This window comes from Nyctereutes procyonoides, unplaced genomic scaffold (assembly GCF_905146905.1).
Source record: "Nyctereutes procyonoides isolate TBG_1078 unplaced genomic scaffold, NYPRO_anot_genome, whole genome shotgun sequence".
Taxonomy (NCBI): domain Eukaryota; kingdom Metazoa; phylum Chordata; class Mammalia; order Carnivora; family Canidae; genus Nyctereutes; species Nyctereutes procyonoides.
In genome coordinates, this window is record NW_026575031.1 from 5,274,957 (window position 1) to 5,299,281 (window position 24,325).

The following is a 24,325-nucleotide window of genomic DNA, read 5'->3' on the forward strand; positions in this document are numbered from 1 at the left end:
TTTATTTGGCTGTCACAATCTTTTCAAATAATTATATGGTAACAAGAAAAGTAATGGCAAATAATGATCTCATTTCTTTAAAAAAAGCATGTCATTAGGGACTGTCATTGGGCATATCCCATATCTTTCATTCATTCAGTGAGGTCATGGACTGCTGTTTTCTCTTTTGATCCCCTGTATCTTAAGCACAGCACAGTCTTGGTATATACTTTTTTAACTTGTGAGATAACACTTCCAATTGATTTGTATTCTCTAATATTTCTTTATTTTCTGTGTATGTGTATCACTTCTGGTTAAAATTTAAAACTTTATTTTAATTAGATTATCTTTCTCACATGCCATAGTTAGGTTTCTAATTCTTCCTATGTTGTTTTCTCTAAGGAAGCCCATTTTGCTCTTAAAGCTGGTTTATTACTAATATTTTATTTTGACCTGGCCTCTAATCATGATTGTTTGAGTTTGGGGAAGCGCCATTTATGTGATGGTAGTGGTAAATAATGATTTGCTAAATACTTGCTAGACTGAAAGGATCTTAGTTTGTTTTTGTTTATGTTCTGGCAACTAATGAATTTTGGGGATTATTCCCTTTAGGCAACTGAAGAGGATACTTCCAGTTCTCTAGTGAAAGATCATCTTTTCCAGCAAGAGACAGTTGTTACCAGTGAGCCATATAGAAGCTCAAGACCTTCTGCCTTTGAAGATCTGAATGCCAGAAGAGTTTACTTGCAAAACCCAGCCAATCAGGTGAGAAGATTAAGTACTTTTCAGTGTGTTATTCATATATATAGAAATTGGATGTATTAGAGAAGGCCATTAAGACCATCTCCTTTTATTAGACAAAATAAACTATAAATCTAGGAGAATGTGACTTACTCAAACCATAAATTTGACATCAGGTTTTTTGATGACAAAAGTGAAAAAGGAAAGTATATTACATTTTCATTATCTGGGAGGAAAAGGCATTTCAGTCTCCTAGGAACCAAAAGTTTCCTGAGCTTTACGTGAAACTTCTCAGATCAGACATATTACGAAAAATATCCCAAGCAAATATATCTGCGGCAAATACATCGATAAATTTCATAGAGTTGTTTCTTGTAGCTTCACCTCAGATACTAATAATGTACTCCTAAATCCGCTCAGTGAAAGTGTTTCCTTTGGGTATTCAACCTTCTAATTGCTCCAGCTTGATCTCAAAAGGAAACCTTAATGATAAGCTATAACTCTATTTTCATGCCATTCACAAATGTTACCAAATCTGTCAGAAGATCATTCTTGACTCCATTTCTCTTAGTGGTATTAACAAGTGCTTTCATTGTTAAATAAGCATTTTAATTGTTTCTTTGTGAACTCAAATGGTTTAAACCATACCCTATGGTATATGTCTACAAAGTCAAAAGCCAACCAAAGTGGTTTTTAAAAAATGTTTTAAAATATTTATTCTTCTTGGGTGCGTGCGTGGCTCAGTCAGTTAAGCAACTGCATTCAGCTTGGTTCATGGTCCCAGGGTCCTGGGATTGAGTCCTTCGTGGGGCTCCCTGTTCTGTGGGGAGTCTGCTTCTCCCTCTCACCTTCCTCTCTCATATTCGTGTGTGCATGTGTACGCTCTCTCTCAAAAAATAAAATATTTCTTGATAGATGATATTTATAAGATGCATCAATGTCCAGGGGCATAATAGCTGTGACTAAAGCCTACCTGATTCTCATTTAATGATTCTCATTTTAACTTGAGCGATCTCAAACATGCAGCTTGTTAGGGAAGAAATTTGCTTTGCATTTGGAAGACATCTATCTGGAACACTTTTCCCCTAGATCTTCACAGAGTTTGCTCCTGATTTAAGGTCACTTCTTCTGTGAAGCCTTTCTTGGGTATTCTAAATAAAATAGCAACTTTTCTATTTCTGTATCCCTATTCTCCTTTATTTTTCTTCATAACACTTATCATTTCCTGACTTTATTATTTAATTTTTCTGCTTGTACTTTTTATTTGTTCCCTGATAACTTTAGAAACCCAGAAGTTTCTGAATGAAGTGAGCCTCTGGTTATTGAATAAGACAATGAATAAATGCTAACAGCATCACCTTGGGAGCAAATGATGTTTGGACTCAGTTTATTCCTGGTCCTATCATTCAGTATTGGGAACTTGTTTAATTTAGGATCATTTGGTTTTACAAATAACATATCCATTCACAGATGCTTAAGGAGGGCAGCCCGGGTGGCCCAGCGGTTTAGTGCCACCTTTGGCCCATGGCGTGGTCCAGGAGATCCGGGATCAAGTCCCACGTTGGGTTCCCTTCATGGAGCCTGCTTCTCTCTTTGCCTGTGTCTCTGCGCCTCTCTCTCTCCCCCTGTGCGTCTCTCATGAATAAATAAATAAATCTTAAAAAACAAAGTAGCTTAAGGAAATGGACTTTATTTTGGTTACTCAGTGGCATTCCTCAGAATTCATTTTAGAATAAATAACAGCTAGAGCTATTGAGATGCTAGGCATTAGCTTCTCTCTTTCCCTACTCCCACCCTTGCCCTCTATCTTATTCATATAAACTCAGCATGGCCATTTTTCTCTGTTTCTCTTTACATATCCCTTCTCTTCTTTTTCTCTGTGGCCTAGGTTCTTCGTTGCTTCATTGATTAGTAATGTATTATGACTATCAGAGTGTCAGGCTCAGCTCTTTAGTTGACATGACTGACATTCCAGCCTAGATCCCTATAGTCCCAAACTAATTACATATTCTTATAAGAAGGAAGTGATTGGCTCAACTTAGGGCAAGTTTATTTATAAATTCTGTATGACTGTCCATTCCAAGGTTGCAAGATGGGCCAATTAGGCAAAGAGGAGATAAAATGCACACTCCATCCAACATTGCCATTCTTATTCTAGGCTATCTTACAAGTATATGGTTTGCCTTTGGGTCAAGTGCCAAATCCTGGTTTAATCCTAATTACAGCTGATGGGCAGAGTGGCAAGGCGAATCATGGCAACCTTTGAGCAAGGAGATGTTTCTTTTTGTCTTGTGTAAATTTAAGCCGTGAGTTTTATATTTCCTGCCTAAACTTGTTATTTTTCCGTTTTCCATAAGGTCTGTTTGCTTAATAGAACCAAACTAGGCATTGGGGAAAAATTATTCCCTGGACAGAAATGTCTCCAACAGTGGGTAAGATCTTGGGCTTCAGATGCAGGCAGATCTAGTTTTAAATCTCGTCCTTTTAATTTACTTACAATTACAAAACTAATGCTTTCCATCTTCCTGTTTCCTCATATGTAAATATCAATAATAATAAAACTTACTCCCATAGTATTATTTTAGGGGTTAAAGCAGATCATTGATTGATGCATTGATATGTATTTGAGATATATGCATGTGGTAAATGTCAGAGCACTTACTATGTGCTGGGCCCTATTTTAAGCCCTGAGAATAGCTGTCAACAAGAAAGGTATGAGCCCTAGCCTCATGAAAGATAGAAATGCTGGTAAGGGAGACAGGCAGTAAATAAGTTAAACCAATAATATTTCGGATAGTGATAGTGCTATGAAACAAAGTAATGGGAAGCAGAATAGTATGAATATAAAGGGAGACTTCTACAGATCAATAAAATGATAGGGAAAATCCTCTGGGGAGCTTTTTATATGGAGATATGAATAACATTAAAACGAACATAATAGCCATATGAAAATCCAGGGATGAGGGATGGGTTATCCAAGCAGCAGCTTGGTATTTCAGAGAAACAGGCTGATAGAGCTGCAGTTTAGTGAGTAAAGGTGTAGTATATTACTACAAGTTAAGAGTTAGAGAATTTCGTAAGGTTTGGATAGGACAGACTATTGTGAAGAATTGGACTAATTTTCTAGTTTCAATGAAAAGCAATTGGAAGGTTTTTAAACCTCCAGTAAAGGTCTCATTTGCATTTTAAAAACATTATGGTTTCTGTGTGGAGAATGGACAGTTAGGATATGGTCACAAGTGGAATTAATACCAACTTTGAAGACTATTGTTTTTATCCAGGTAAAAGATTTTGGTGATTTGGACTAGACAGAAATGATGAGAAATGATTACATAAGGAGTAAATTCTGGAGGAAAAACCAAAAACGTCTTGAAGAAAGATTAGAGTCCAGGATGCCTTCTGAGTCTGAGGTCTAAGCAGTTGAATGAGTGATGTTGCCATTACCTGAGATGGAGAAGACTGGGAGAGTTACCTCTGAAACCACTCCCACTCCTCAGTCCTGTCAGAGAGCACAGTGGATAATTTGCCTAATATTCAGAGGTTGTATGTTACAACATGTAGGCTTTTACATTCTCAATGACTAGTATCATGATTAAATAAACTGCCATGATTATCTCATGGTGGTAAAAGATGGATCTTAAACATTTCTTGAGATCAGATAGGTTTTTTTTTTTATCAGATAGTTTTTGTTTACTTAACTGAAATTTTACTTTCCCCACCAACTTCAGATTTTATAGCTCCTTTCATGTTCATGTTGGCCATTTATCAAATATCATCTATTGCTAGGGTTTTTCTTTCTTCTCAGAAGATAAGACTCTTGTTTCTTTAATAGTGTTTGATTGTCTTAATTTTTTCTGTCAAACATGGGTCTCTGTTCCCCCAGAAAGTACAACTGCAATTATAGTGATACTCTTTACATTTTTCCCCCCTCTAATATCATAGTAGAAGAAGTGGCATAATGAAACCTATTACTTCTTTTTTTTTTTTTAGACCTGTTAGTATTTTTTCCTGATGTTTTGCATAAATAAAAAAACTTTACTGAAAGCAACACTCAAATTTCTGAGAATCATCCTGGTTTTACTTTGGAAGATGACTTTCCTTCTCATATTTAATTATTTGCAGATTAGTTGTTAAAGTGTTATATGTGTTTTCATGTTTAATAATTTTATCTGACTTTTGTAATTGTCTTAGGAAATCAAGACTACTTAAGAAAGAGATTTTTATAGTCTTTGGTACTTCACTTAATTGCTCTTGATTCCAGTATTTCATTTTAGCAGAGCCAGTATCTTTAGTTTTTATAACTGAAGAAATTCATGCATAGGATCGTTAAATACCTTAACAAAGTCACTAGATTAATACTTACTGAATTATTAGAATTCTGAGATTATTTACAAATGTTAAATGTTTCTACCTTCATCCTTTTCCTCCTTTTGTATTCTAGCACAGATTAAAATATTTCGTTTTATGGCAAACAAGCAACTTTATATTTCATTAAGTCTGATAAGTATAGCCTATTAATCCTTATCATAGCTGGTCCCTAGTATATCGCTGAGTACTGTTTAAAGCACTATATAACTCATATTGATCTTCACAACAACTGCTATGGCAAACTGCCTCATTTGGGGGACAGAAATTGTCTATGGTTTGTGCATGTTTTTTTCTAAGTTTACTATGAAATATTATAAGAAATTTAAGAAAAACATATTAAAATATTGGTACAGAAGGAAGAAAGTAATTTTAAGCCTGTCTTACTTTGAGAAAAAATAATAGCAAAAATAGAGGCTGAAAATAGTTCACTTACACTGTTCCAGGGATTTTGGAATCAAAATAATCCATCTGGAGTTATATTTGATCAGCACCCTCTAGACATCCTAGGAAATAAGATATTTAAGATTAGAGATACCCAGTTTGACACTTTTAAATACAAAATATGTTCCAGTATCTTGAGTGATGGGCAGAAGAAACTTACCATTGGAGGAGAGAGTGGATATATGTACATCCTGAACTAGACAAGTGATTCCTATAGTTGAGCAATGAGAAAAAACTTGGTGAATGTAGGGGCCCCTGGGTGGCTGAGTGGTTGAGTGTCTGCTTTAGTTTAGGGCATGATCCCAGGCTAGTCCCGCATCAGACTCCCTGTGGGGAGCCTCTTCTCCCTCTGTCTGTGTCTTTGCCTCGCTCTCTCTGTGTCTCGCATGATAAATAAAAATAATCTTAAAAAAAATGGTGAATGTAACAAAGTTATAATAGACTAATGTTTATGATCCCAGACCCTGGGAATTATTTGACCTACCTTTTTGGCTACCTATAAACTTTAAGCTACTCTTTTGACTAAAGGGAAGAGAACTGAGCCCTTCTCCCAAAATGGCAATGATAGTGGTGGGAGTGGTTGAGGTCTGTGGTCAACATGAAGAAAAGTACAAAATAATGCTAGAAAACTGCAAACCGGGAAATAAACATTTGGCAGGAAGCTCTTAGCATAGGGATTTTGAACATGGCTTCTGGGTCTAAATTCCAGGCTTTTTACAATATTTTCCTTATCTTCAAGATTGATGTTACATAGAGAAACAAGAGTTACGTTTTATGAGTTTGTATAACTAGACATTTAATTACACACATTTGCTGATGTTAAAATAAGCAAGCTCAATTTATTAGGAATTAGAATATAGTACGTATTCTCCTTTAAAGCTATGGTAGATATTACCTATGAATTTAATAAGTAATTACAGAAATTTCTTAACAGGAATAATACACACTTGTATTTGGCACAGCCCTGTTATAGTGGTATAATTTCTCCATTTGGATGTCACCCAATAGGCCTCACATGGTGAATTTCCCATAGTACAACAGAGCGTGTCCTTAAATTTGAAGGTCAGAAACCATATTTTGTCAGGATGTTAAGACTGGAGTCCTCTTTTGTGGATTAAAATAATCAAATTTAAGAAAAATGGTATGTAAAAATCAGAATGTAAAATTTAAGCCATCCTGTGGATTGTAGAACTAGAGGTAACTTGTTTAGTACATTGTCTACATAAAGTAGATCTTTATGAGATGTAGATCATTGCCCAAGTCTAGCTTCATGCTTATATGCCCAGCAGAGTACTTATGTGCTTTGAATGTTTAATTGCCTTTGACTGGGTAGCTTGATGGAGCCTTCTTCTCTACAACAGAAGAACAGTTTTGCCAAAAGGACTAGACTCCTTCCTCACTGTCAAGAAATATGAACAGTCTGAGATTTTATCCTGGCTAACAGGTTAACCTGCCAATTGTATGGATGCTGACAGAAGACAAGACTGGTAGATGAGAGACAAAGGACATTATTACTGTATAGCACAATGAAGTAGCATGAGGTTCATGGTTGTGTTGGTCCCCTGACCTTCCAAGTCCCACGGGGATGGTGCTAAGCTGCTCAGGGTGGATGTTGCACACTCAGTGGTTTGCACTGCAGCATTGGAACCCTGGGCTTAGGGAACCCAAAGTCTTTTATAAAGGATAGTAAGGTTTGCCTGATTTCTGCCAGGGAAAGACACAGTGTCATAGTCATATTGGATATTAAACAAACCTAACTAAAAACAGGAAAGACCCTATCTTTCATTGGTTTTGCTTTATACCCATCTTTGCATAGATAGTCTGAAACAGAGGCCTCTTTCCTCATTAGATGTGCAGAAATGAGACCTATGGAGAATTGTTACCTATCATTAGCTGAAAAAAACACTAGGTTTTCCTCAAGTTATGCTTAGGTAGGCATTGTGTTTGTCTTTGACTCATTTTCTGTGCTTCCATGGGCTATTTAAATCCTTTTGATGGATAGGTATATTCTTTCAAAATGCTAATGCTCTCAGTCAGACATTAGTTAGGTCTAATAGGCCTAGAAGTCATTACGTCTCTTTTACTCGATTTTGCTTACTTTCAAGTTCCTGAAGGTCATTTCATTGTGGACAAATAAAGGCACATGTATCAGTGAGCTTCTGATAGAAAATTTATGACATATTTAATACACAGAAAACAATATATGTAGTGAACACCTGAGAAACCAGCAAACAAAGAGAGGAGCACCCCCAGTCCTATTCCCTTGCCTTCATTCTAGAGGTAACCCTTACCTTGGATTTTGTTTGCTTTGCATTCCTGTGCTTTTCTTGGTAGCTTCACCACTTATTTCTTCTTTGGCCAGTGGATATTTCAGTAATTTCCATATTTTTGTTGTTATCAAACATACTGCTAGTACACACTTTCTTGTTCCAACTATTCATATGCAAGAGTTTCTTCAGGTGTATAAGAATGGGCTTTTGACATTGATATGTACAGAAGACTCTGGACAAATTAGACAAATTAGCATATAGGATTCATGTGTTCTATAACTAAGATATTTATTAAGCATTTGCAAAATTATAGATGATTTTTCCTTTATAAAATGATTTTAATTACGTAGTGTTCTATATGACCTTGTTCCCAAGCAATCCAAGTAATAAAATTTTCATTGATATTTCCCCATTTTGAGTTTTATATATAGGCAATATCTCTTAGTTTATGGTAGTTTTTCACTCTCTTTAAAGGTGTTTTTGATGAATAGATTTTCTAAATTTTAATGCAACTGAATTTACCCTTCTTTTCCTGATGTTGTTTCTACAAATTCCTCCCTATTTTTATCTCAAAGATTTTCTCCCTCTTCTAAAAGTTTTAAAGTTTTATCTGTAACCCACTTCAAATTAATTCCTCTTCTGTGGTAGGGAACCAGTTTTATTTTTTTCCATATAGATGATTAATTGTCCTCATACTATTTATTGAATTCCTTCCCCCACTGATAAGCTGTGCTGCATCTTCGTATATCAAGTTGCATGTTTTAGATCCTTTTTTTTTTTTTTAATCTGCCCAAATACTTACTCCATTCTGTGTTTACTTCAGGTCCCATTTTCTTCATGACACCATCCCAGACTATTGAATCCAGTGATTTCTTCCCATTAATTCCTGAATTCTTACATATTCCACCTTAAGTTATAATTACATAAGTTTATGTCAGTAAGGTTAAGAACCATTTTTTCTACATCATGCTTCCCATAATGCCTAGTACTATATATTTTTTAGGATATCAAATAAGGTTGAATATATTGAAACTAAAAGGAAAACTGGGAAATAGTAGCTCATAATTTTCCCATAATTTTCTTCTTCTAGATAGAAGTAGGTAGACATTGGAGAATGCATAATAAAGACAGGTTAGAGAGAGTAAACACCATAATCCAGAAACTGTACTTCATCCTACATTAATCCTCTAGTCCTACCTCATAATTAAAATTAGATTGCTTCTGTTCTCTTTATGGTCCTACTATGTGATTAAAGTGCTAATGAAAGTAAAATTATAAAACAGTAAGAAACAAGGCTGAGAATGAAATAACCTCTTTGAATCCTTAACTATTTTTATTTATTTTTATTTTTTATTTTTTTTAACTTTTTATTAAACTTCTTTTTTGTTTAAGACACTACTAAGTAGGTGGATCAAGTTGGATATATCCATTTAAATTCATTTTTGAATTAAAGTATATAAACTTTTTAATCCAACAATTTTACTTTTAGGAATTTGTGATGCAAATATATTTGGACATGTGTATTAAAAATTATTGTATAAAGATACTGTTCAGCTGTGTTTATAACAGCAAAAGCTGGGGAAAGACTGTACATTAATCAGACTAGTTATATAAATTAAGTCATTCATTCAGTGGAATATTAAGAAGAAATAAGATAAAGCTATATGTATCAAACAGAGAAACGTATCTATAACAAGTGTAAGGAGCACTAAATTTTCAAAGATCCACATAAATGCAAACATACATGAGTGTGTAGTGTAAATATATAGTGCCAAAGTGAAAAGTATCTCCAGTGGAAAGTTAAAATTGTTGAACCTACCTTGACACATCATAATCACCCACAGTCCATAATTTACATTTGAGTTCACTTTTAGTGTTTTGTATTCTGTGGATTCAGACAAATACATGACGTATATCCATCATTATGGTATCATTATGGCCCTAAAAATTCTGTGTCCCACCTATTCACCTCTCCTCTACCCCACAAAAACACAATTCCTGGCAACCATTTACCCTTTTACTACCTTTATAGTTTGCCTGTATCAGAAAGCCATATTGTTGGAATCATAAAGTATATCACCTTTTCAGATTGTTTTTTTTTCCCCTTAGTAATATGCATGTAAAATGCTTCCACGTCTTTTTTTTTTTTTTAAATACTGAATAATATTCTATTGTCTGGGTATACCACACTTTATCCATCACCTACTGAAGGACATTTTGGTTGCTTCCAAGTTTTAGCAATCAAATATGAGCTGCTATAAACATTGGTGTACAGATTTTTGGGTGGACATAAGGTTTTGAGGTTTTGAATCTTTTGGATAAATATCAAGGAGTGCAATTGTTGGATCATATGGGAATATGTTTAGTGTTACAAGAAATTACCAAATTGTCTTCCAAAGTAGCTGTAACATTTGGAATTCCTACCAGCAGTCAGTCAGTAAGAGTTCTGTTTCTCCACATCCTCCCCAGCATTTGGTGTTGTCACTGTTCTGAATATTGGCCATTCAACTAGTTGTGTAGTGAAATCTCAGTGTTTTAATTTGTATTTCCCTGATGACTTAAGGTATGTAGCATCTTTTCATTTACATTTACTTACTTTCCATTTGTGTATCTTCTTGGTGAAGTGCCTGTTGAGATATTTGGCCCATTTTTTAAATTGAGTTGGTAGTTTATTTATTGGTTTTTAAGAATTCTTTGTATATTTTGGATAACATTCCTTTATTAGATATCTTTTACAAATATTTTCTCCCAGTCCGTGGTTTGTCTTCTTATTTTGACATTGTATTTTGCAGAGCACATAGACATAATTTTAATGAAGTTCTGCTTATCAGTTCTTTCTTTCATGGATTGTGCCTTTCATGTTGTATCTGAAAAGTCATTGCCATAACCAGGGTTATCTTTCTGTTCCACTGATCTATTTGTTCTTTTGCCTATACCACACTGTCTTGATTACTTCAGCCTTGGAAGTAAGGTAATGTCAGTCCTCCAGCTTTAATTCTCCTTCAGTGTTATGTTGGCTATTCTGGGTCTTTTACCCCTTTCTGTAAACTTCAGAATCAGTTTGTCAATATCCACAAAATAACTTGCTAGGGTTTTAATTGGGATTCCATTTAGTCTATAGGCCAATATGGGAAGAACTGACATCTTGATATAATCGTGAGTCTTCCAATCCGTGAACATGAGATATCTCTGCATTGATTTTCTCTTATTTTGTTCATTATCATTTTATAGATTTCCTCATACAGATGTTATATACATATTTTGTTAGATGTATACCTAAGTATTTCATTTTGGGGGGAGTGCTAATGTGAATAGTATCATGTTTTTAATGTCAAACTGTGTATTTATTGTTCGTATATAGGAAAGTGGCTTTTTTATATAAATCTTGTATCCTGCAACCTTGCTATAATTGCTGTTCTTGGAGTTATTTTATCAATTCTTTCAGATTTTCCACATAGATGATTATGTCATCTGTGAATAAGGACAGTTTTATTTCTTCCTTTTCAATCTATATGCTTTTTATTTCCTCTTATTGAATTAGCTAGAAACTCTAGCTTTGGATTTGATCTTCTTTTTCTATTATTTTCTAAGGTGGAAACTTAGTTATTGTTTTTAGCTTTTTCTTTTCTAATATGTATATACATAGCTGATGCTATAAATTTCCGTCTTAAGCATTTCCTTCACTCCATCCCACAATTTTCATTTCCATTTAGTTTGAAATACTTCGTAATTTCTCTTGATTTCTTCTTTGATCTACTTGTTATTTGGAAATTTGTTATTTTGTTTAATCTCCACATATTTGGGGAATTTTCACTTACCCTTCAGTTGCTGGTTTCTGGTTTATTTTATTTATTTATTTATTTGTTTGTTTATCTATTTTTAAAGATACTTATTTATTTATTCATGAGAGAGACACAGAGAGAGAGTCAGAGACACAGGCAGAGGGAGAAGCAGGCTTCATACAGGGAGCCTGACGTGGGACTTGATCCGGGGTCTCCAGGATCAGGCCCTAGGCGGAAGGCGGCACTAAACAGCTGAGCCACCCGGGCTGCCCTGGTTTCTGAGTTAATTCCTTTGTGGTCTAAGAGTGAACATTGTATAATTTCTGTTCATTTAAATTTTATTAAAGTCTGTTTTATAGCCCAGAATGTGGTCTCTTGGTTAATGTTTATGTGACCTTGAGAAAATACTGCTGCTAAGTAGTCTATAGGTTTCACTTAATATTCACTTGATTGATGGTGTTGAGTTCAGCTAGATCCTTACTGCTTTTATGCCTTTTGGCTCTTTCCATTTCCAATAGAGTAGTATTGAAGACTCCAGCTGTGGTAATAGGTACATTTATTTCTCCTTGCAGTTCTATCAAGTTTTGTCTTGTGTAATTTAATGCTCTGTTCTTAAGCATGTACCATTAAGGATTTCTAGGTCTTAGAAAATTAATCTCATAACATTATATAATGCTCCTTTTTTTTTTGACCGATAGCTTTCCTTGCTTTGAAGTCTGCTTTGTCTGAAATGAATTAAATTTGCTTCCTTTTGATTAATGTTAGTATAGTGTAGTATTCTCCATCCATTTACTTTTACTCTATGTGTGTCTTTACACTTAAAGTATGTTTTTTGTAATTGGGTCTTGGCTTTTTTTATTCCCTCTGATACTCTCTTTTTTAACTGGTACCTTAGGACATTAACAAAGTGATTATTGAAACAGTGGAATTAAAACCTTTTTTTTTTTTTTTTTTACAGTTTTCTATTTGTCACCTTTGTCCTGTTTCTGTTTTTGCCTTTCACTTATTTTCTGTCTTTAGTGGTTTAAGTCAACATTTCATATGGTTTCAGTTTCTCCTTTTTAGCATGTAAATTATATTTGTTTTTACCTTTTTTGTGTGGTTGCCTTGTGGTTTGCAGTATGTAAGATATTAAACTTCTCTGTGTTCATTTTCAAAGAACATTAAACCACTTTACAGGCTTTGGGATTACTTTATAATAACAAAATAATCCTAATCCCTTCTTCCCATCTCTTATATCATTGCTGTTATTTATTTCACTTTATATATGTACATACATATGTATACATCATCATATATGATTGAATACATTGTTATTATTTTTGAATAAGCTATTCTGTTAGCTCAATTAAGAATAAGAAAAAATAAAATTTTATTGTGAAAATTATTTTATTCCTTCTTTAATATTCCTTTACTCTTATGTAGGTCTGAGTTTCTGATCTGTATTATTTTCCTTCTCTCTAAACAATTTCATAATATTTCTTATAAGGCAGACCTATTGGCAAAAATTTCTTCAGTTTTTATTTGCCTGAGAAAGTCTTTATATCTCCTTTGAAGTTTGTTTGTTTTGTCAGGGCACAGAATTCTAGGTTGGCAGATTTTTTTCTTTCACCAACTTTATATTTTCACTCCATTTCCTTCTTCTCATATGGTTTCTGAGGAGAAGTCAGATGTAATTATTCCTTTATAAGTAAGGTCTTTTTTTTTGGGGGGGGGTCATTTTTCAGGATTTTTTCTAGTTTGAAAATGAAATGCTTAGGTACAGTGTGTATAGGTATGCTTAGGTATAGTATAGGTTTTTTTGTGTTTTTTTTTGTGTTTTTTGTTTTTTGTTTTTTGTTGTTGTTTGCATTTATCCTGCTTGGTGTTCTTTGAGTTCCCTGTGTCTGGCTTGGTGTCTGACATTAATTTAGGTAAATTCTCAGTCGTTACTATTTTAAATAACTCCGATTCTTTCCTCAGTAATGTCCAGTCTAGTTCAGCTAAGGCATTCTTCACTTCTCTTAGTGTTTGTCGTCTCTAGCCTTTTTTGGTTCCTTATTAGAATTTACTCTCTTTCCTTATATTGCTCATTTGTTCTTGCATGCTATCTATTCATTAGAACCTTTAGCATATTAATCAGAGTTGTTTTGAAATCTTAGTCTGTTAATTCCAGCATCCTTGCCATGTCTGGTTCTGATGCTTGTTTTTTCTCTTCAAATTGTGTTTTTGCATTTCAGTATGTTTTACAGTTTTTTTAATAGCTAGACACGATGTACTGGGTAAAAGGAACTGCTATAAATAGGGCTTTAGTATGTGGTAGTGAGGTATGGGTGGGGAGGGGAAGCATTCTGTAGTCCTGTGATTAGGACTAGTCTTTTAGAATGAGCCTTTGCTTTTGGACTGTGAACTCCAGAAGTATTTCACATTTTTTTCTAACTTTTTAGTTGGGTCAGGTGGTTAGAGTTGACTAGAGTTGGCTATTTCTCTTCTCCTAGGTCATGTAGGGTCTGATAATATTCTAGTAGGTCAGGCTCTGATTAACTAGTTTCTTCTGAGGGCAGACCTTGTAAAACAAACAAACAGTAATACCCAGAATATTCTGGCACAGTTCAAAAATGGTTCCTTATCCCCTCCCCCTTCTGGAAGCAGGCAGGGATTTTTCTGATATTTACTCCCAAGAACCTGGTTGAGCTCTTGGCAGTAACTCAGAAGTTTGAGAGCTTCACCATGACTGGGTCCACCTGGAGTTTTTGACTCTGAGTTATATACCTTGAGCTCCGGCAACTCATCAATTACAGTTCAGGTTTTCCTACCTTAGCACTGGTTTCTGCTGCAGTTTCTGCTCATGAATCTGCTCTAGTGAGCTGTGATTCCCTTTATTTTCCTGTCTTTCTCCAGTCTTGGAAGCAGTGGTTTGTGCTGTGTACTCCTCTCTCTTACAGATCTGAGAACAGTTGGTGAAATTTTTTCTATTTGGATCTTTTACTTGTTAGGACAGAGTAGCATTACTAAGTTCCTTACATGCAGAATCAGAAACCAGAAGTTCATGTTACTTTCGAAATTAAAGTTTAAATGTGTAACAGATGACCCGACTTTAAATAATAAATGGAGTGATTCAAATAATGATTTTTATTAAAACTATTTTGAAAAGCTTCTCTAATAATAGGCTAGAAAGTTGTGGAATACACACTGTATATAGTTTTATTTAAAATAAATACATTCTCTTGTCACTGAAGTAGAAATTGTTTATATTTTAGATAATGTTCAGTCATCCAGGCCTAGACATTCAGGACAGAAGTATAGAATATGTACAACGGCAAATATCCAAGGAATGTGGAAGCCTAAAGTCCCAAAATAGGGTAAGTGATCTTAATTTTATCTTCTGATATGGAATATAATTAGCATACAAGTGAAGTTTTTTTAGTCCTTCTATTTTCCATGTGGCTGAATTATACTAGAAAACTTTTTTTTCATGTATAGATTTGCTACATGCATGTTTATAAACATTATTACTTAAATTTCATTTAAATTTGAGCCTGGGAATTGCCACTGTGTATTTATCACTGGATAAAGCCAATAGGAATTATATATTGTTAATTGAATAGACTGTATCCATCATTCCACCTTTAGCCCAGATCTAAAGGTGTTTTTTAGCCCCACTTCCAAATATCTTGAGAATGTCTCAACCTGGATCAGGTGCTATCCTGTAGGCCAGTCACTGTGTCCAAGGACTGGGACTAGGAAATACAAATGTGACTACAAGAAGCCCACTTGTATTAACTAAAGGGAAAGGTCATTTTGATTTAGATTCCATTTGATTTATCCCCAAAAAGATTAATTTGCTCCCTGGCCTCAGGAAGACAGTCTCCTCAGAAAGGGGGTGGGAGAAGGCAGAAAGGGAGGAAATGAGAACAAGTGAGTGTAGTGTGTTTTTAGTCATTTTCAGAAATTCATATAGCCAAGCTGTATACATGTATGTCTATATATTAGTTTGCAAGGGCTATCATAACAAAATACCAGACAGAGTGGCTTAAACAAAAAAATTATTTTCTCACAATTCTGGAAACTGAAAGTCCAAAATTAAGATGTTGGCATCTTTGGTTTCTTCTGAGGCTTCTCTTCCTGGCTTGTAAATGTCTACTTTTTGGCTCTGTCCTCACATGGTCTTTCTTTTTTGTACCCAAATTTCTGGTGCCTTTCTCTGTATGTCCAAATTTCTCTTTCTTTCCTCCCCCCACCTTTCCTTTTTTTTTTTTTTTTTTAAGATGTTATTTATTCATGAGAGGCAGAGAGAGAGAGAGAGGCAGACACAGATACAGACATAGGGAGAAGCAGGCTCCATGCAGGGAGCCTGACGAGGGACTCAGTCCCCGGTCTCCAGGATCACGCCCTGGGCTGAAGGTGGCATTAAACTGCTGAGCCACCCGGGCTGCACCCCACTCCCGCTTCTTTTTAAAGATTTATTTATTTATTTTAGAGAGTGGAAGAGTGTGAGCACTTGTGAGCAGGGGGAGGGTTAGAGGGAGAGGAAGAGAATTTCCAGCAGACTCTTGGCTGAATGTGAAGCTCCACACAGGGCTCGATCTCACAACTCTAAGATCATGACCTGAGCTGAAAATAAGAGTCGGATACTTACATGACTGAACCACCCCGGTGCCCCCAGATTTCCTTGAGGATACCAGTCAAATTGGATTAAGACCCATTGTAAAGACCTTATTTATATGTAGTTACCTTTTAAAGGCCTTATATTCAAATGTAGCCACGTTCCGAAGTACTGGGGTTTAGGGTCTTAAACTTATAAATTTGGGAGTACACAGTTCAGCCCATAGCATTCCTCCCTCTGGTTTCTCACGTTCATCCCCTCACAACAGCCTTTAAAGTCTTAACCCATTCTAGTATCAATTCTAAGTCCAGGATCTTATCTTAACTCAAATGTGGGTGAGACTTAAGATGTGATTCCTCTCTACCTGGGAACCTGTAAAGCAAGACAAATTACCTACTTTCAAAATATGATGGGAAAGACAGAATAGATACTCCCTTTTGAAAAGGAAGAAATCTTGGAAAGAAGAAAGCAGTCATGAGTCCTAAGCAAGTCTAAAACCTTGAAAATAATCCTCTTTGGCTTTGGCTCAATGCTTTGTCCTGTGGGCCCAGCAGAGTGGTGATCCCAAACCCTCAACAGTGGGTAATATAGCTTCATACCCAAGGTTTCAGGTTTCTGATCCACTGAAGCTGAGAATTGACCCTGCCCTGTGGAAATGAGAGAGCCTCACCTTTGGGATCATTCTTTCCTATTCTTAAAGGATAGCACATGTTTTCAGTCAGATAGCTCTATTTGCCAGTCCTGTAAATCCTAGAAGTGCAAAAGCTGTTTTTCATTTCATCCTACCTGTTCCCTGTAGTCCCACGTGGCAGCATTGTCGCTGAGATGGTTGATTAGATTCAGGAATCACATCGTAATCTTTTTATTATATGATTGGTCAGCCACACCTTTGGTATTCTCTCCAGAACGTGCTTTCTCAATTTTTGTACTATCCGTAGACTTCCAACTCTTTAAGATCTGCCTTTTGCTTAAAAATTTCTACTTCAGTTTATCCCTTTCCTCTCATATTTGAGTATTAGCCGCAAGGAGAAACCGGGTGCCTTCAACACTTTGCTTAGAAATCTCTGCCAGATATCCAAGTCCATCACTCACAAATTCTGTCTTCCACAGAACACTAGCATATAATTCATCCACATTCTTTACCAATTTATTGTAAGTATCACCTTTCCTCCAGTGTCATTTCATCTAAGCCTTCACCAGAAGCACATTTAATGTCCATATTTTACCAACAGTCTCCTCAGGCTGTTTTGTAACATGCACCCCAAAACTCTTTTAGCCTCTACCCATTATCCAGCTCCAAAGGCATTTCTATATTTTTAGGTCCTTGTTAACAGCAACACTCCAATTCTTGGTACTAGAATCTATAATGAATCAGGGTTCTCCAGAGAAACAGAATCAACTAGTTGTGTGTATATATACACAGAGATTTATCTCAAGGAATTGGCTCATGAAATAATAGAAGTACATATGCAAAATATGCAGGTGGGCTCTCAGGCCTGAGACTTGAGGAAGAGTTGCAGTCCCATCCAAAGGCAGTCTGCTAACAGAATTCTGACTTGGCTTGGGAGTGGTCAGCCTTTATACTGTTAAGGCCTTCAACTAATTGACGAAGTCTGGTTATGTAGTGGAAGATAACTTCATTCACAATCCATGAATTTAAAGATTAATCTCATCCAAGAAACATCTTCACTTAAACATCCAGAATAATGTTTGATCAAATATTTGGCACTGCAGCACCTCCAAATTGACAGGTAAAATTAACCTTCACCATTCTTATTGCCAATTTCATTTCTTTCCTTTTAAGGTCCCTTTGAAATCAATCCGACATGTCAGCTTTCAAGATGAGGATGAGATTGTCAGAATAAACCCTCGAGATATCTTAATACGTCGTTATGCAGACTACAGACATCCTGACATGTGGAAAAATGACTTAGAGAGAGATGATACTGATTCCAATATTCAATTTTCTAAACCAGACAGTAAAAAATCAGACTATCTGTACTCTTGTGGGGATGAGACTAAGTTAAGTTCACTCAAAGACTCTGTGGTATTTAAGACACAGCCTTCCTCGTTAAAATTTAAGAAGTCAAAACGAAGAAAAGAAGATGGTGAACGTTCCCGCTGCGTATACTGCCAGGAAAGGTTTAATCATGAAGAAAATGGCAGGGGAAAATGTCAGGATGCTCCAGACCCTATTAAAAGATGCATATATCAAGTTAGTTGCATGCTCTGTGCAGAGAGCATGTTATATCATTGTATGTCAGACTCAGAGGGAGATTTTTCTGATCCCTGTTCATGTGACACTAGTGATGACAAGTTCTGCTTACGATGGTTAGCCCTAGTAGCTTTGTCTTTCATTGTACCATGTATGTGCTGCTATGTCCCTTTGAGAATGTGCCATCGTTGTGGTGAGGCGTGTGGGTGCTGTGGCGGGAAACATAAAGCTGCTGGATGAAAGGATCCAGTGCCAAAATGAGCTTAAAATCTTTGTTTCCAGGAATTAGATAACTTGGATTTGTGGAAGCTTTTGGCAAGCAATATGAAATCTTGCCTGGTATCATTGGGGCCACACGTGGAGGAAGCAGAACTTGTTAGTTCTTGGCATTTCACAAATGCTAGCCATGCCTAACTTTTTCCCTTCAGTGCATGGCATGTTTTGTTACAGGTTGTAAAGAGTATTTGCAAAAGGAAACAGTTTCTGATTATTGGTTATAAAAAGTGAGCATAAAATATCCAACTAAAAGGGATTAATTTTTGGCATTTTTGTATATTTATGCATTAGGTGATGGGACTTTTAAAGGTTTGAATTCATTAAGACATGAACTAAAAGTGCACTAGGGGACAGTTGATTTCAGTCTAAGAAAAGTTAACACTTGGGAATTGTAAGAAGTAAAACAAGTGCAACTAAATCATTTATTAGTTTTTTGAAAGCGGTTTTATGTATAAATAACAAATGTTTATATTTAACTAAATATAAGGTACGAATTATCACATATTAAACTTTTCTTCCCCTTCCTAGTTCTGGAGTAGATGTACATATATCTACTGTCACATTCCATTATATTTTGAATATTTTACTCATCTAGTTAATAACGTTTTTATTCCATGTGAATGATTTGATATTTTCATCCTCATTTCCCTTTGGCTACAGTTTATATTGAGTTCTATCTCAATACATTCTGGTAATCTAAAACCTTTAAAAATATTCTAATAGCCTTGAGTGACCAATTTTTTTTTTTAAAGCACAGATGTAATTGTCTAATGTTCTGATGGGAATGTAACACTTATTTTTATATAAAAAGACTGAGTAAACATAGAAAAAAGTGAGGTTTTGGGGTTGTTTTGTTTTTTGTGGTATTCAACCAGCAAGTTGTTTTCTTTCAGATTTTCCTCCTTCAAAAAAATCATATTGCATTTACAAATGTTTTACAAAGCAAAAAATGTAACTGGATAGTTCATGTAAAAGTTTTCTCCTGAGATCTCCATTTATCATTCTGCTAAACTAGAATATGTTCAGCTGTGTTAATAATCTTTTAGCTTCATTCTCAGTGCTTATTATTCATGTAACAATAACTTTTCCCAGTTGCATTTTACTTTATTTAAACTTGCCAAAATCAAAATTATTTTATGTTAAAATATATACTAAACTATCCCAGGAAAGTATTTAATCCAACATTGTGAATGAAATATCTTGTACATATAATTTTATTTCTTTTGCAGAGCATTGTATTGCTGGATGTTTTATTTACAAAGTAGTTGGATAAATGTTCCAACAAATTGTTTGAAGTAGTTGGGTTCAATTTGTCTGGTTGGGTGTTTTGTTGTTGGTGGGGTTTTTTTTTTTTTTTTTTTTTGGTAAGTGTTACATTAAAACTCTAACAAGTAAAGGTTCTTTAAGAACATTCCCTTAGAGGGATAAAATTGAGAAGTGTGCCTTTTTTTTAATGGCTTGAAGTTTCAGAAGTGATAAGATTAAAATCACACTACCATTTGAAGCTCATTTCTATGCAGGTTTTAAAATGTCATTTATGTATCATTCTTTTTACATACCATATTTAAGCTTGTGTTAGCTTTCTTCTTTTGCCCCAGATCAAACTGAACAATGTATATAACACTGTCTGTAAAATACTTTTTTTAAGAAAGCATTTATATTTATATGACAGCTTGAACTGACAACATTGTGTATATAGATCATCTTGAAGTATTATTTCACATTGAAAAGAAGAAAAATATATTGATAACTATAGATGTTATGAAGAAGAGGTTATTTCTAGTTTTGTATTAAAAAATCAATTGGATGAACTAAATCCAAAATATGACACTGTAGCAGCAGTTTTAAGACTTATTTTTACTGTTTATATAATTGAACACTGCTACATCAGATGATCTTCATCCCTGAAGTTTTCAGCTAAACTTGGTTTCCTAGAATAGACTGTTAACTTTCAAAATTACTTTTTATTGGTAAAATGGAAATACTGATTTTCCTTGTGAAGAATTTTCTTATTTGTAAGTGCTGAGTTCATAATTCAGGTTTGAGCAAGGTGTGAATAACTGAAGAAAATAACTTGCTGGGTTTATAGGAATATGCTGTGGAAATGAACTGTGTATATACTTCTGGGAAGAACAAATTTAATCATTTCTTCTGTAAGCACTAATCAGTATAGTGCAACTCCTGGTTCTGTACTGTATTTTATATGCAACATATATGCTTTAATATTTTAATGTTTGTGCATTAATATTTTCAATTTGTTTAACCACTTTGCTGCTAAGATTTTGCCATCCCATTCCCATTTTTTTCCTTTACAATTTTAAACAAGTTTCTTCATTAAAAACTATGGTGATGAAATGTTTTTTTATTTCACCTTGGATCTTTATAATTAACACACTCAGATTCCAAACCAGTTTAGAAGACTAACTGATAATATAATGTTACCTGAATCCCTATGTCAAAATGTTCTCTTGAGTGAATTAGAATGTGTAAAAAGGATAGTTTAAATTCCTCATTCTTAAAACTTGTATAGGTTTGTTCAGGAATATTTTCTTCTTCTGCAGACAGTTTTGGCACTGCCAACTGGCTTTTCCTCTGAAACCTTTCTCTTTGCTTTTAATCTGGTAGCATAAACAAATGGCTAAACCAGCTTAAGTTATAGTAAATATTGAAAACGAAATCATCTAGATGGCATAACAAAGACTTTGGTCTGAAGGCTTCTTGTGTTCAGAACTAATAATTCATAAATGATGTTCCTCCTGCCTTGACAGGGGAATCATTTGACTTTGAAGAAATCTGAGGTATGGAACTTCAGCACCACCTACTGGATGATTCATAGACCAGAGACATAAGGTGGCAATCAGGATCTGACAGGTTCATCACTACTACCAATAAAAAGGGCTATTTAAGTAGTGGCCACCTCCAAACAAAGCAAGAGTTAAATATCTCAAAGGAACTGTAAAATGAACCTTTTCTCTAATGTGTCTTTTGGTCACTGAAAGATTTTAAGCACTTTTTTCTTACGTATTCTGTCTTAAAATATTTATTGATATTCAGAACTGGCAATCAAACTTAATGGATGTGCCGAAGCATTTATAAAACCAATTCTTTTAACTTGCAAAAGCCATTACCAAAATGGTATTCTAATTTTCCTCCCATTACCAGCCAGGGAGAGTTTTTTTAAAAAAATAAATAAACGTCACCTATATTTGATCATGACAACTTCAGAGAGTGTGTGTATGTCTCTGGGATGATGTTGGGACAGGGGTTAAAATTTAAAGGGGAAAACTTGAAACTACCTATTTTCATTGGTTATTCAGCCGTGCCTAAAATGAACTTTTGAAGTAATACAAATGCACTTTCAATTCATGTGTATAGTGCCATCTGATACCTTGGGTAAGTCTTGCTTTTTCTTTTCTTTTTCTCCCCACTGCCCCCCCCCTTAATTGAATACCACAGAGGTGTTTTCTAACATACATACAAAGCTACAAAGTACAGAAAACGTACTTTCTTCCAGATGGGCAATTTAGAGGATGTTTCTTTTGTTGAAATTTAGGTTTCGGGTATTACTGTTTGGAATATGTGGGAAGATTGGGTTTTTAATTTTAGCCCAAGATACCTTAAGCAAGTGTAACATATTTCGACATAAAACTTTGAAAACTTTAGTTACCTAGAAAACAGATTCTTCACCAAATATTCTCATTCTTAATTTGACTTCCAAGACCACATTTCTCAGTAGAAGGGAAAGCACTAGAAACTTGCATTGTTGTTGCACTTAAAAAAAATTGGTCTATAAACCATGATGATAATAGTACGTACCATAAGGTGTTTGGAATGAGTCAAAACATTAAGAAATCACAACCTGATTTATATAAACCCCTCCCCAAAAAAAAATCCACAACAACAAAAAAGGGCTTTAAGGTATTAAGGTACTGTTTGCCTAGCAGCCAGGTGGTTATAAAACTTTCATATGCTTTGATATACTGATGTTAGCCATTGTTCCTGAAAGCTCCTTAAATTGCGTAAGTTGCTAGTTTCGAAACTTTTCAAGAATAATCTAGTTGAAAAACCTTTGTATTAAAGATACACAGAGATTTTTGTGAACATTGCAAGTATGTAGTGTCATTTGCTTTCTTTTCTTGACCTCAGAAGTGCCTCACTTGTATATTCCATTAAAAGCCTGACTGCATTCTTTCTAATAAGCAATGAAAAATTGTTTAACTCATGTCATGATGTATCTCCTTAGATATAGTTGATTAGCTTGATAGTTTGGATATATAATGTAAATATGCATATATAAGTTTGTAACTGTTTTTGTTACATCATACCCGTGTAATTGGACATATCAGATGATATAAGAATTTGTTTTTAATTACCTGATTAAACCTATCATTAAATACGAAAGGACTTTTTCTTACTCTTCTAGAGGGTAACTGTCACATAAGAGAATAATTACTTAAGGAGAAAGCAGTAGAAATGGACTATTTTGGTCGGTTTTTAAGGTATATTTTTAACTGAAAATTCATGTATATAATTCATTTTATTGACATTTATTCATCCTTAACTGTATCCAGATTTATTATGGTCTGGTACCTATAAATAGGTAAATACAATAAATATACACGTTATATTTATTGGTTTGAGAACGTGTTATTGCTAAATCTGGATTAAATGATAATCCTTGAATGATACGTGGGAAATTTTTAGCCCAAGACGACTACTGATTTTTTGTGTGTCCTACTCGGTTTCAGAGTTGCATTTGTAATATAAACAAAAATAATAATTAGATGATAAATTAGGGGAACAGTACTCAAAAATCATAGCTTATTTCAACAACAGAGTAACTTTTGGATTACTATATTACAGTTATATTTACTTGAAGAATCAAGAATTAACTGTTTGCCATGAATTATGAAATGTAGTCTCGTGTTTATTTACAGATTTTCAGAAATTTGCTTTACATTCTTCACAATCAAGTTAATATCCACAAGTAAGTAAAATAGTTTTTACATCAGAGAAATTGAAAACTAGGGTTTCTGCTTGGCCATCATAGTGGTCCATGCTCACAGTGGTCCTGAAAGAAAAAAAAACATTGGTCTTAATAAAACTTGTTGACTCTTAAAATTAACTGCTTTAAGATTTGCAGTTTTATAGAGATCCTTTGAAATGATGGCTCAAAAAATATATTCATAATAAAAGTCTAACAAAATCATAGTTGAAATTGTGTTTTCTTTTGTCTAACAGGTTTTATTTTTGTTATATATTTTAAATGATCACTTTTAGTTTTCAGCCCCATAAGGAAGTGTCATCCTCCTTTTTTTTTTCTTTTTTTTTTACTAAAGAGGAGATTTAGGCTTCAAGAGGTTAAAAAATATTCCCAAGATCACATTAGAGGCACCAGGATTCGAACCAAATTGTCTTACTTTTTAGTCACAATACAATTGTGTGTTTTGTTAATCAGGGTTACAGATGTACTTAACAGAATTACTTTTTCTGTTAAAATGAAATTTTATGTAAACTGGAAAATTTTATAAGTAATAACTTAATTCTTTTTGTTTCAGTTCTTGTTGAACTATTCATCTACCTCACTAAGTTGTGGTGTGCTATGCAACTGGCCTGTAGGCATCCTTAAAATTGAAAGAATAAGATTGTGATAGTACTTAAACATTTC

The 24,325-nt window shown here is 34.5% G+C and overlaps 1 protein-coding gene across 2 annotated transcripts in view; it reads left to right on the forward strand.

Annotated features, from left to right (window-relative positions):
- The window catches only part of SPRED1 (sprouty related EVH1 domain containing 1), a 125,829-nt gene extending 102,068 nt beyond the window's left edge, over positions 1-23,761 (forward strand). For both annotated transcript variants that reach the window (XM_055316788.1, XM_055316790.1), the window contains 3 exons: positions 592-744; positions 14,821-14,922; positions 17,971-23,761. In XM_055316788.1, the coding sequence (XP_055172763.1) occupies positions 592-744; positions 14,821-14,922; positions 17,971-18,621 (906 nt within the window). In that variant the 3' untranslated portion in view covers positions 18,622-23,761. The remainder of the gene's footprint in view (positions 1-591; positions 745-14,820; positions 14,923-17,970) is intronic.
- The last annotated feature ends 564 nt before the right edge of the window (positions 23,762-24,325 follow it).